The sequence below is a fragment of the Stenella coeruleoalba genome (genome assembly GCF_951394435.1).
Source record: "Stenella coeruleoalba genome assembly, chromosome: 6".
Classification (NCBI taxonomy): Eukaryota; Metazoa; Chordata; class Mammalia; order Artiodactyla; family Delphinidae; genus Stenella; species Stenella coeruleoalba.
The window spans coordinates 6521134-6534769 of record NC_137151.1 but is presented as its reverse complement, the minus strand read 5'-3'; the positions used below and the strand labels follow the sequence as shown (position 1 = coordinate 6534769).

The 13636-nt window shown below is 54.6% G+C and overlaps 1 protein-coding gene across 2 annotated transcripts in view; it reads left to right on the top strand.

The window, feature by feature from the left end:
- The window catches only part of MYO7B (myosin VIIB), a gene marked incomplete at its 5' end in the record, with an annotated part of 71870 nt that overhangs the window by 30811 nt on the left and 27423 nt on the right, over positions 1-13636 (top strand). For both annotated transcript variants that reach the window (XM_079923615.1, XM_079923614.1), the window contains 8 exons: positions 819-982; positions 2976-3113; positions 4910-5062; positions 5639-5737; positions 7448-7542; positions 10325-10409; positions 12021-12239; positions 13075-13245. In XM_079923615.1, the coding sequence (XP_079779741.1) occupies positions 819-982; positions 2976-3113; positions 4910-5062; positions 5639-5737; positions 7448-7542; positions 10325-10409; positions 12021-12239; positions 13075-13245 (1124 nt within the window). The remainder of the gene's footprint in view (positions 1-818; positions 983-2975; positions 3114-4909; positions 5063-5638; positions 5738-7447; positions 7543-10324; positions 10410-12020; positions 12240-13074; positions 13246-13636) is intronic.

The following is a 13636-nucleotide window of genomic DNA, read 5'->3' as shown; positions in this document are numbered from 1 at the left end:
GGGTAGGGTGCAGGCCCCAGGGGAGAGAGGAGGGAGAAGGCAGTCACTGGCAGCAGAAGAGCAGAGGAAAGGTAAGAGGGGTGACGGGCGATGTGCCCTCTCAGGAAGGTCCCTGGGGGCAGAGGGGCCAGGCAGGCAGGGAGGGGCAGGGGGCGGGCAGGCTAATCAGGCGGAAGGACTGGTGGCGGCTTGGATGGGGGCGGCAGTGGGGATGGGGGCTAGTGCCGGCCGCGGGATGTGGCTGTGGCCGTGACACCGCCCGGCGCTGGTCCCCGGTGATGGAGGCAGGCCTGGAGGGGTGGCCTGCGGGACTCCTGTCGCACCGCGCCCGAGCTGGGTGGGGGACTCTGCTTCCCCGTGTAGAGAAATAACTGAGGACGTGGAAGGAGACGTGCCCCATGAGTCCCCCCGGCAAGCTGGGTGCGTGCGAAAAAGCCAGAACTGCAAGCAGTCCTGAGTGCTTTGGACGCTGATCCATGAAATGTCCTCAGTACAATCAGAATAATGGGAACACAAGGAAATGTCCTTGCGTTGCTTTTGCGTTCGAGGATGAAGCAGGGCACTTCTTAAGAAAGCCCACCGTTTACTGTATAATCAGTAAAGCATATCTGGCTGCTTCGGTATTTCTGGAATGTTGAGAAAACAAGTCTTAAGATGTAAACATAGGTAAAGCTTAAATAAAAGCCCCCACAGCAGGACGAGCCGGCGCTGTATCGCCTGAGCGAGCAGCAGCCCTCTACTGTTGTGTTTCTGCACAATTCATCTCGTGTGGTGAGCTCACTTTCAACCCTGACATAAGAAACTACAACGCCCTGCAGGCTTCCTGGAGAAGAATCGGGACGTGCTGAGCACGGACATCCTCGCCCTGGTCCACTCCTCCCGGAACGAGTTCCTGCGGGAGATATTCGGGCTGCAGTCCTCGGAGCACAAGCGGGGCCGAGGGACCATCGTCCAGGTGACGGCAGGCAGCCAGCTCTTCAAGGTGGGCTCGGTGGCCCTGCCCAGCCGGGGGCCTGGGTTCTCGGGTCGGGAATCCTCAGGCGGGGGGCAGAGGTGACTGAAAACAGGGAGAGGGGCTTCAGGGGCAGCGGGCGGGGCGGGGTCGGGGGAACGGGACTCCGCCTGCTTCCCAGTGAGCGGTGGACTCTAGACGGCCCACCTGCTTTGGCTTCTCTTGTTTCTTTCTATATCTGTCTCTGTGTGTGTTTTGTGTGGTGTGTGTGTCATGTGGTGCGTGTGTGTGTGGTATGTGGTGTGTGTGTGGTATGTGGTATGTGGTGTGTGTGTGTGGTATGTGGTATCTGGTGTGTGTGTACTATGTGGTGTCTATGTGTGTATGGTGTGTGATATGTGGTGTGTGGTGTGTGTGTGTGTGTGTGGTATGTGTGTGGTGTGTGTGTGGTATGTGGTGTGTGTGTGGTATGTGATATGTGGTGTCTGTGTGTGTGTGTGGTGTGTATGTGTGGTATGTGTGGTGTGTGGTATCTGGTGTGTGTGTGTTGGTATGTGGTGTGTGTGTGTGGTATGTGGTGTGTGTGTGTGTGGTATGTGGTGTGTGTGTGTGTGGTATGTGATGTGTGGTGTGTGTGTGGTATGTGGTGTGTGTGGTATGTGGTGTGTGTGTGTGGTATGTGGTGTGTGTGTGTGGTATGTGGTGTGTATGTGTGGTATGTGTGGTGTGTGTCTGTGTGTGTGTGTGTGTGTGGTGTGGTGGCAGCAGCACTGAGGCTCCTGGCCAGGGAGGTGGGCAGCAGAGAGCCCCAGGTGCTCCTCAGAGCAGCCTAGGACGCCCCAGCAGGGTGCGGGTCTGCACACCCCCTAGCAGCCATGCCTTCACCCCTTAACAGTGACGGTTCCAGAAAAGCCCTGTGAGTCACCTGACGAAGAGCTCCCCCACGCCCAGGCAGGGAGATGAGGCCGGCTCAGGGGCTCAGGAACTGTGGGTGCAGCAGAGGACACCCCCTGTCCTCTCCCCTGCATGCTGCACAGTCAGCTCTGGCCACACTGAGGTGCCCTTGACCTCTCATCATCCCAATCCCCACCTCTACTCCTGAGGCTTTAGCGCCCAGGGCCCGCAGCACAGCCACGTGCAGAGCCAGCCCAGGGGGGCACCAGGGAGCCGCGAGGCTGTGCAGGAATTGCCCAGGTCTGGAACCAGGCGGAGCTGGGCCAGACCCTCTGCATTCACAGAGCCAGCCTGGACGTCACAGCGGAGGCCGGAGCACAGCCTACTCCTGGCCCTGTGGGGACACCAGAGCATGTCCCACAGGTTTCAGGGAACAGAATGACAGTGGAGGGAAATGCACATTATCTTATAAGCCAGGACAACAGGAAAATGCTACCCATCGTCATTAGGCCCGCCAGTGATCGCATCCTGCTTTCAGAGGTGTTAAGTGGTGAGCTCGTGTCTCCAGACTGACGCGATTTGGCAGTACACACTCGAGAACATTCGACCTTGGAAAGGTTTGATCAAGGAGCATTGTCCAAGGCCAGCATTGCACAAAAACACACACTACTCTTGGCCCGGGGCTTGGGCTCTTGTTTTCTCTTGCATCCATCATTTTAATACATGTATTTTAAAACTGTATACATTTACTATAATGCTTACAGTGTACAGTATAAAACATTCAAAAAAAGCATATAAAACCGATACAAACACTGAAAATGTAGAATGGTGAGGTAAAGCATTCGCTCCTCACCCTGGTGCATCATCTGTGCGCCCCACTTGGGGGGCCCCACCCCTAGACAGGAGGTTTGCCCTGTCTTACTTGGCTCTGGGTCCCCAGTGTCTAGCTGGGCACCTGCACACGTAGGCACTTGGGGAACCTGTGCTAGATGAATGAATGAGCGATTGGATGAATGTAGCCCTGCCCACCTGCGGGACCTCGGCAGAAGCCCTCACTGTGCCATGGGTCAGCTGTGCCCCAGGCCAAGCTCCCCAGCCCCCCACCTGTGCCCTGTGCTTTTGCCTGCAGTCTGCAGACTCCAGCAAGCGGCCCTCCACCTTGGCGGGCCAGTTCAAGCAGTCCCTGGACCAGCTGATGAAAATCCTGACCAACCGCCAGCCCTACTTCATCCGCTGCATCAAACCCAATGAGTACAAGAAGCCACTGGTAATGCGGGGAGGGAGAAGGCCTCTACTGGATGAGTCTGATGGCATCTGGGGTCATGTCACTCACTCCCCGCACGAGTGTCTGGGCAGCTTTAGAGCTAACTGCCCCCATTTTACAGATGTGGGTACTGAGGCAAGGTGACCAGTCTATGCCATTTGAAGGTCTGTGACCTTCAGGGCTTTGGATCACCCGGACCTCAACCGTCTCAGCCCTGCCATTCGCCTGCCATTGGCCAGGTGTGTTGCTTCTCTGAGCCTCAGTTTTCTCTTCCTTAAATTCAGGACCTGCCTACCTGCAGGGGGCAGCAAGGATTGCACATGACGTTTTTGCCACATCTGCATACGTAAACCACACTCCATAAGGGGCAGCAACCAGTACTGTGATTTTAGAGACTGACACCAACTGCTGGTCACCGAGACCTGAGGCCATGCAGCCCTTGGAAGGCGGCTTTATCTGCTTATGTGTGGGGCGGGGCGAGAGCCTGCTGCCTGCCCAGCCCCTGACACGTGGGCTTGGGAATCCCACCCAGAGGCTGCAAATACAGGACTCCAGAAACTCGGAGATGCCATCTGAGAGGAGATAACATGATTAAAAAAAAAAAATCTTAAGAAAAGAAATAATATTACATTAAATGGAGTGCCTTTTTGAAAAGTATAAAATCATATGAAATTCAGGCTGGCCCAGGAGATCCAAAGTGTGTCTTCCTTAAAGGCACAATGCACAGATGTTAGAGAGTAACTGTGCTCCCAGAGGTCCTCTACCCACGCCCACAGGTGGGGGCCTGAGGGTCATTCTCAGGTCTTGTGGGTGCCCCCGGCTGAGACATTTCTGGGAGTTGGTAGCTGCTGTGCGGGTGTAGGGGAACCCAGGCTGAGGGGCCAGGAAGGCTCAAGGTAGGAACCCTGGCTCAGCCACTCAGGAGCGTGGCCCTGAGCCTCAGGCAGCTGGTCTCTAAGTTGGAGCTGAGTGCCACACCAGGTAGGGCTGTTGTAAAGATTAAAGGCAAAGCACAGGCCCACCGGAAATAATACATGGGAGCTAAGGAGTTGCCCAGAACTAACTACTGTGCGGCCCTAGATGCCACAGGCAGTTGCCTCTGTGGCCCTCTGTGTTTCCAGGTGCTGGTGGGCTTGCCGGATTGGAGGGCTTGCCCCTAGTCCCCAGACACTCCTGGTTGGAGGTGGAGGGGGGCTCTCCAGGGTCCCAGGCATGCAGAGTCTTGGGGCCATGGCTGAGACCCCATACCCCTGTGCAAAGCATCGTGGCCAAGCTCCTGTCCAAATACCCATCTCTGGAGGATGGACAGACTAAGTTTAGAATATTTTCTGACTCAAAGTAGGAAAGGTACTTATTCCTTCCACTAGAGTGTGAGAGGCACGATGGAGGCCCAGCCCGAAGGACTGCAGGGGCACCGGTCACCCCGACACAGGCAAAGCCAGAAGGAAGCCGTGTTCTTTGGCACCGTTGCTTGGGGGCGCTTCAAAAAATGTTAAATGTGGCATATATGCAAAAACACTTCGATACTCCTCATACTTTGCATATTCTGAAAATGCGGGAAGCATCTGGTGTTCTTGTGGATGTCCCAGTTCGTATGTTATCGACTGTTGAGCTCCTCGGAAAATACTTCCAGGACTTTGCAGCGACTTCAACCAAATATCTCCCTTCAAAACAGAACGTTCATGAAACCAAGTGTTTGCTTGGTTCTCCTGCATCTGGTGGACAGCCGAAGGGTTGGTGGCAGGGAGGTCCGGAAGGGGGAGGCCCGCGCCATCAGCCCCTCTCCTCTGCGCCCGCAGCTCTTCAACCGGGAGCTATGCATCTGGCAGCTGCGCTACTCAGGCATGATGGAGACGGTGCACATCCGCAAGTCCGGATTCCCCATCCGCTACTCGTTCGAGGAGTTCTCGCAGAGGTTCACCGTCCTGCTGCCCAGCGCCGCGCGCAGGGAGGTGTGTGTCCCCGCAGCCCAGCACACGGGCCCCGAGAGGCGGCGTGCGCATCCGCAGAACCCAGCCGCCTCTGGGCGCCCACACGGCCGCCGTTCCAAGCGGGCTGCCCACCTGATGCCCAGGGCCCCTCCCTGGACTCCAAGCTTTGAAATGACCCCCGTTCCTGCTTCCCTTCTCTAGACGAGGCTAGCGGCTGAATATGTTCCTTCTAGGAGCATCCGCAGTTAAAAGCAAACACTCTCTTTTACGTGGCAGAATGTCACAGAGATGATAAGTGGCCAGGGAGCAGGACACTTCCTGCTTCCTAGCCTTCCCCGAACACTCAGCCATCCTGAAGTTTGGGCTGCCTGTGTCCAACGGCCACACTGAGGCCCCAGGCCCTACAAGGTGTGGTGGCCTCTTGGGCCCCTGGGCCCCACCCTTGATCCAGGGTGCCCAGTGCCTGTGCCCCTGCCCAGGAGCCCCTGACGGCGCCCCCTGTGGGAGCAGAAGGACCCCGCTCCCTAGGAAGCCCCCGAGGAGGGACCGCAGGCTCCGGCGTGACTCCACAGAGCCAGTCCTGTTTCTCTTCGGCAGCTTCGGGGCAAGTTTCGCCAGATGACCCTGCGCATCGCCGAAAGCAGGCTGGGCACAGACAAAGACTGGAAAATGGGAAAGACCAAAATTTTCCTGAAGGTGAGACCCTGAACGTGCTGGTCCTCAGCCTCCGGAAGCCTGTGTGGCTGGTCTGGTGCCCGTGGGCGCCTGCGCCGTGCGTGGCCCCTGCCCTCAAGAAAGCCACGCTAGGGAGGAAGGGAGGAGGGCGCCACGGGGAGAGCACGGCCGTGAAAGCCGGGGGGCTTCTCAGAGGAGGACATTTAGGGCAAGGCCTGAGGAGAAGGAGGGACTGCCTCCAAGCCACCGCGGGAGAGCAAGAAGGAGCTGAGGGAGGTCTCCCACTGTCCCGGAGAACAGCCCTTCAGGCCCGGGGCCACAGTCTGCTGTCAGACCTGGGGAAGCCCCGCCCCTGCCTCCCTGGAGAGGCGGGGCTTCAGGCAGGAGGCAGTGCGCCCCCTCCCCCCATGACAGCTCCTTGGCCGGCCAGTACAAGCAGCACCATCTCCCACCTCCCACCTCCCTCTGCATCAACTCACAGGGAGGCTCAAGGTCACGCAGAGGCAGCCTCCCGCCCTTGAGGCTGGCCTTCGGGCCCTCCAGGATTGCGAACTGGGTCAGAGAGCCACAGGGAGAGAACCTCTGTGTCTCCTAGCCTCACACGACTTGGGCAGGTCAGCAGGGCGAGAAAGAGAAGATCAGGGCTAGAATCAGGGCTCTGCCAGCCGGCCCCGCACCCCATCTCGTCCCCACTGCCCTTCCTGAGGCCTCCACTCTCTCCTCCTCCCCCGTAGAGCCTGCCCAAACGTCCTTGTCTGTCCTCCCAGCCCCAGCTCTCCAGTCGGTCTGTCCGTCTGTCCATGCGTTAGTCAGGTCTGCCTGTGCTGGGACTCTGGGGCTTGACAGGAAGGAAGAAGCAGAGGGGCTTCAGACCCCACTGGGGAGGTGAGGCTGGCAGAGGGAAGAGGTCTGGAGAGTCCCAGGGCCGCTGCCCAGGAGGGTGCGGTATGGAGAGGGGGGTCAGCGTGGATGGATGGCCAAGGAGGAGAGGTGAGTGCCCGCCCCTCCATCCCTCCCCCTCCCTGGCTGCTCCCTGAGGCCACAGTCGGGGGTCTAGTCCATCTCTGTGTCCCCAGGGCCCACCCAGGCACACGCAGAGACCCAGTGCTTGCTTGATGCAAGACTGATGGGGGCAGGAAAGGCCACCAAGCCCCTGGCCTCTGCTCATCACTTACCAAAGGGCCGTGCTGCGCTCTACTCTGCAAAGACAGTCCCTTCCTTCCGGCCCGGGATCCAGGGGGAACAGGGAAGTGGGCCAGGGAAAGTCACCGCTCAGGGATGAATACGGCTCATGACCTCAACACTCTGAATTCTATGCAAAGGCTGGAATTCATGTTTATATGGAAACAAGCATGCATCTGTATTACAGCTGAATGAGCGTTGCACATGAATTTTGGGAAATAAAATACAGCTTTGGGGAAATGTTTTGCCCCCTCTTGGGTTCTCCAGAGCAGAAGTGAAATTTCCCAGATCGAATCAACAAGAAGAAAGAACTAAAATGGGAAGTTCTTGGATTGGGGCTGGGGATGTAGCTGCGGTTCTCTGCTCTGAGCCACATCGGTGGCAGCATGAGGGCCCCTTCCCCTGCCCGCCCTCCTAGGAGCCCCCCTTCCCCTGCCCGCCCTCCTAGGAGCCATGTGGGAAGAGTCTGAGACACCCTGACTTCTGGCTGCAGGTGGGCGAGTAGGGGTGAGGCAGGGCAGCTGCATGATGAGATCTCTCCCATCCCAGGAAAACCAGGAAACCCTGCTGGCGGTACAGAGGAGCCAGGCCCTGGACAAGGCTGCAGTCAGCATCCAGAGAGTCCTGCGGGGCTACAGATACAGGTGCCTGCCCTGCCCCCTCCCAGCCCATACACCCACCCACCATGTACCCCCCAAGGGCCACATGTTCCCGCTGGTCCCCCTCTCGGGGTAACCGAGGCAGAAGCACTGTCGGGACCTCCTGACCAGGGACGCTGCAGCCTGTGTTGCCCAGAGAATTCTAATACATTATTTGAATCTTTGGGGTGGAGGGCAAACTCCACCATGGAAGCAAGAGCCCAATGAAGCGTCAGCTCTGGTTTCGACTATATCTCGGCGTTCTCCTTCAGTTGTCTTAGAGAATGTATGGGTTTGGTTTTATGAGGTGGCTGGTTTTGGAGGGAAGGAAAGAACTGTCTTTGACTCAGTTCCCTGGTCAGTAAGAAGATAACGCTTGAATTTCAGTGCAGGTTCAGTAAATCAGCCATATTACCGCCTCCCTCCCGCTCACCACGTCCAGGGGGCTCGGCAGGTCCCATGGTGCCATTCCCTGCTATCCTGTCGGCCTGTTGCCAACCATAGGAAGGCCTGGAAACCCAGATAGGACAAAATGCGAGAAAGTGGCTGAGCCACGGGAATAGCGGCCATGGGCACCAGCAAGCAGGGTCATGAGGCGGGGAGGTGTGGCTTAGAAGGCCATACAGGTTCAGGATTCCCCAGTGGTCTCCACTGCCATTGTTGGGGGTGAGCTCATTACTACCCATCAAGGATGACTTCCTACACAACCCAGGTGAGGGTGGATGTCTAGGCTTTCCACTGGGCATCTTCTGGTGTAGGTGGGGGAACCACAGTCGTTTACATGGTGTTTCACTGGAGTAGACTTGGTTATTATCTAAAAGTTTTCTGCCTTGCTAAACTGCCCCTTTCTTGATCCTTTCGGTAGAGAGAGAAGCCTTTTCTTGGGGTCTTTCTGGTCTGTGCCCATTGTCATTTCTGGATTGCCTACTTCTTCAACTCCTAGTCTGGGGTATGTGAGGCAAAAAGAAATCCAGAGAAGTTACCACTGTGTTTGAGATCCTTAGCTGGTCTTCCTTCTTCTCTCCATCTTTCAGAGTCTTCTTAATGTTTGTTTTATATAATGTCTAGGGGGTTTTAGTTGTAGTTAACAGGAGGAGTAAGGGAAAGTATGTCTACTCCGTCTTCCCAGAAGTGATCACCATTGGTAATTAATGGTGTTCTTGCTGTTCTGGCCAATGCAATTAGACAAGAAATTTAAAGAAAATATAGAAATCAGGGTTTTTCAACTCCAACATTATTGATATTTTGCTTGAATAACTTTTTGTTATAGGGGGCTATCCTGGGCATTGCAGGATGTTTAGTTGCCAAATGTGCCTGGGGGGCAGAATCACCCCCAGTTGAGAACCACTGGTATAAATATTAGAAAGGAAACAAATTCTCTTCATTTTAAGATAACTCAGTTGTTTACTTTGGCTTTATATTAGAATCATCATGTGAGTGTGTGTGTGTGTGTGTGTGTGTGTGTGTGTGTACACGCACCAAAAAATATTGAATAGACAGATATACAAATATATATTGTCCACCCATCAACAAAGATTCTGACTTAATTGGACTGGACGGCACCCAGGCATCAATAAATATTGAAGTTCTCCAGATGATTTTTTTCTTGTTCTTTTTTGTTTGTTTGTTTTGGTTTTTGTCCCCCAGTTTTATTGAGATATAATTGACTTACAGTACTGTACAAGTTTAAGGTGTACCACATAATGATCTGACTTATACATATCATGAAACGGTTACCACAATAAGTTTAGTGAACATCCACCATCTCATACAGATGCAGAAACAAAAGAAAACAATTTTCTTTTCCTTGTGATGGAAATCCTTCTTAGGGTTTACTCTTTTAATAACTTTTATATATACCATAGAGCAGTGCTAACTATAGTCATCATGTTGTACATTACATCCCTAGTACTTAATCTTATAACTGGAAGTTTGAACATTTTGACCACCTTCATCCAATTCCCCCTCCCCCAACTCCCCGAAGATGATTTTTAATATGATTGAGATCTACTGTCCTAAACCTAAGAAAATACCCTGAAAAATTATTAGAAGTGTTAAGAAAACTCAGTTAAGTGTGGGAGAAAAGGTACATCCCTATGCACCTCTGACTCCCCAGAGGCGAGGTTTCAGGTTACCTCCTCCAGTTTTCAGCCCTCGTTCCTCCGTGTGGAGGGAGCAGTCTGCTGGAGCTTGCCAGGCTGCCTGGGTCTGGGGGCAGCCCTCTGCTTTGACCTGCCCCCAGAGAGGAGCTCTGGTCCTGAGACTTCTGACCTGATTTCTGGTAAACGCCTGGGCTGGTGGCCAGAGGAGGGGGCAGAGTCTGACAACGAATAAAAAGTTGGAAATGGGTTTTATCCCTTCAGAGATCTTTGGGGGAAATGAGGAAATTTACTCTCCTCGCTCTAAAAACTGGACTGTCCTCAGGAATTCCCTGGAGGTCCAGTGGTTAGGACTCCTCGCTTCCACTTCAGGGGGCACAGATTCAATCCCTGGTTGGGGAACTAAGATCCCGCAAGCTGTGTGGCGTGGCCAAAAAAAATAAAGAAAAAAAAAAAAGAAAAAAGATCAATTTAAATAAATAAATAAGAACTGAACTGTCCTCATTCACAAATTTAGTTGTTGGCAGTAGATTTTAAGTTCCTAACCTGTCTGTCTTTCAGCCTATAAAGGCTTCTGGAAAAGAAATATTGTAGGCATTCATTTCCTCTCTTCCTTCAAAATCAGTTTTCCCCCCAAAGGCTTTAAAATGTCTGTGGTTGTTACCACTGACTTGCATTTCCGCTTGTAGGAAGGAGTTCCTGAGGCAGAGGCGGGCAGCTGTGACCCTCCAGGCCTGGTGGAGAGGCAACTGCAGCCGGAGGAACTTCAAGCTGGTGAGAGGCTCACGTGGGAGGCGGAGCCTGCGGGAGCAGCCGTCCAATTAGAAACGAATGTGGACGTTTGTTTGTGACTGTGAGAGCTGGGGCAGGAAGCATCCCACCAGCCACAGGCACGATCCAGACCTCAGCACCCCACACACTCTTCTTAGCATAGCATCAGGTCACACAGTTTGCAGGTTTCAAAGCGTTCTCCTGCAGAATTGGGGGCATCTCCAGGGCTAGAATGAGATGACCTGCTCTGAAATTAGATGGTGGCTTTTTTTCCCAATTTCCAGGCAACAGAATAAGTTAATGGATTGATTATTTTCTGTTTCAAGCATTTTTTCCTCATTTTTTCCTCGACCCCAGGCACTGCTAACGAGTGTCTGCGCAACAAGCAAACCAGAGCAACCTTGAACCGTGTCCTGTGGGGCCTGTTTGACTGCTTGCCTTGGTCATGGCTGCGACTGTGGTTGGGACATGCCGTGGTCACGTCAGCAAAACTGACCCACACCTGTCCTCATTCCGTGCTCACAAGGGCACATTGGCAACTGACATGGATGGAAAGGCTCCTTGGGGCCTGTTGCTCTGTGTGCGTCATTTTATTTTTTTTCCTAAATTTCTTAGGTGTAGTTTTTTTTTTAATACATTTATTTATTTTATTTATTTATTTTTGGCTGGGTTGGGTCTTCGTTGCTGCGCACGGGCTGTCTCCAGCCGTGGCTCGCGGGCTCTAGAGCGCCGGCTCAGTAGTTGTGGTGCACGGGCTTAGCTGCTCCGCGGCATGTGGGATCTTCCCGGACCGGGGCTCGAACCCGTGTCCCCTGCATTGGCAGGCGGATTCTTAACCACTGCACCACCAGGGAAGTCCCCATTTTATTTATTATTAAGCCAACGCTGTATGCCGAGGAACCGAGGCATAGAGAAATTAAGTCATTTCCCCAAGAGCACGCAGTCAGTAAGCAGCAGAGCTGGAGTTGGGAGGTGTGTCTGTGTGACTTCCAAACCTGTAAGATGAAGCATGACCCCTCACACCTGGCAGCCGTTAGGCTGGTCTTTCAGAAGCCAACAGGAGCCATCCCAGAGGCTTAGGGACTGCTGTGGCCTAGGGTGTGTTTGCAGCATAGAAGCAGGTACTCATAGTTTATCATTTCCTCTTTATTTTCAAGATCCCTGAGGGATTAGCTTGATGGAGCCGGCCATAGGCCTCCACACAGGTACTCCAGCTCCACACAAGCTGGCTGGACTTGGCGGCAGGTGTGAAAAGCAAGGCCTCTGGAATCGTATCACTCATGTGACACGCAAACCAGTTCTCTGTTACTGGTAGAACTCCCAGGAAACTACTTTATTATTGACGCCATTTAAAAAGACTTCGTTAGCACTAATTTGATGCCAGGCTCTGTTCTAACTGCTTTACAAGTGTAACTAACTCATTTAATATGCTTGTACTCACAGGCACATAAAATTTTAGCACTAGCGCTTATGCCATAAAGCAGGTAGCTGTAAAGCTAATTTGTGAGGACACCTTGCCCCTTGCTCTCTGTCCCCTCGGGAAGGCCTTTCTCTGCTCTGTGCCCTGCTGGGCCCAGGCCTCTCTGTGAGTGCCCGTCCTTCTTGCCTCCGCAGATCCTCCTGGGTTTTGAGCGTCTGCAGGCCATTGCCCGGAGCCACCTGCTGGCAAAGCAGTACCAGGACATGCGGCAGAGGATGGTCCAGCTGCAAGCCCTCTGCAGGGGCTACCTGGTGCGCCAGCAGGTCCAGGCCAAGAGGAGGGCAGTGGTGGTCATCCAGGCGTACGCCAGGGGCGCAGCTGTCCGGCGGAACTTCCGGCGGCAGAAAGCCAATGTAGGTGGTCACTGCCCTCTCGGGCAGATGGGAGGTGGCTGGGCCCAGGTGAGGGAGGGTAGGCGGAAGGAATGGGCAGCAACATAGGGCTCTCGCCAGACACTTCTGCCCCCTCCAGGTCCAAAAATACCAAGAAATACCAAGAGGAGCCTTCAAGAGAGTCCTGGCAAGAGAGGTGGGAGGGCAGGGAACAGGGGAGCGGCGCCGAGATGCATATCCCTGCGTTTTGAAATTTCACCCTTGCGTGATCCCATTTCCTCCATTCGGAGAGCACCTGAGACTCTGCCTCACTCCTCAGAACTTGCTCATTTGGCAGTGGTGATAAGGAAAGAGGGCCTAGGATGAAGTCTTCCCCTGCTCCGTAGATGAAAATGGGTCCACGGGGCACAGTGCTAGTACAGTGGCCAGAGCAGGAAAGAGTGCAGAGCCCCAGACACGTCGGCAGCGTGTTCCTGCCCCCACGTGGCCCCGGACGGGCCACAGACCAGGGCAGGCCCAGGGCCCCCTCCCAGGGGAGCCTTGGTACTCTTTGTGAAGGGACCAGGTGGGCCTGAGTGGGTTTTGCAGCTAGGTTCTGGGGGTGTTCGGGCTTTGGCGTGGTACCCTGTGTGGACAAGCAAGCACCTTCCCTCTCGGGACCTCTAATTATCCGCTGGGAAAGGAGAAGCCCAGGCTGGTGGATCTCCAGTCCCTGTCGCTTTTAAAACCTAGGATTTTAGAGGGAAATGTATTGATTTGGACAAATACGGCGGGAGGAGGTTTATTTGGCTCCCGGGAGGGGCTTGCCCCAGCTGGGCCTGTGCTAACCGTGGCCCCCCCCGGGGTGTCTGTGCAGGAGTCTCTGGTCATCCCTGCTGCAGAGCAGAAAAGCCCAAGCGCCGTCCCCAGCAGGAAGCGTAAGTCCATCTACGACACTGTCACCGACACGGAGATGGTGGAACAGGTGTTCGGCTTCCTGCCGTCCCTGATGGGCGGGCCGGAAGGCCAGGCCACACCGCACGTCGAGGTAAGATAGGCCCTGCCGGCCCAGCAGCGAGGGGGGCTATGTCCAGGGGCCAACCTCTAGGCTTTCCTGAAAAGCCAAGACTCAGCTCGGGGAGCCGATGGAGTAGGTAGGTGTTGAAGTGAGTTCTGCGGTCCTGGGTGAAGAGGCAGGGAAAACAGGAGCGAGGGTCTCTGTGGTCAAACCCTTTCAAGTTGAGCAGGTTTCTTACCTGCAAGACTTCCTAGAGCCCTTACTGCGCGAATGTCATTGGGCTTTCAATCGGGCAGCGTTTCCCGCGTGCGTTTGGCCCCCGTCACAGAGCACCTCGGTGGCTGCCGCTCTGCAGTATGTGACCTGGGGATCCGAGGTAGAAAACGCACGGCAGGAGGAGGGTGTGTCTGATTTGGGGGCA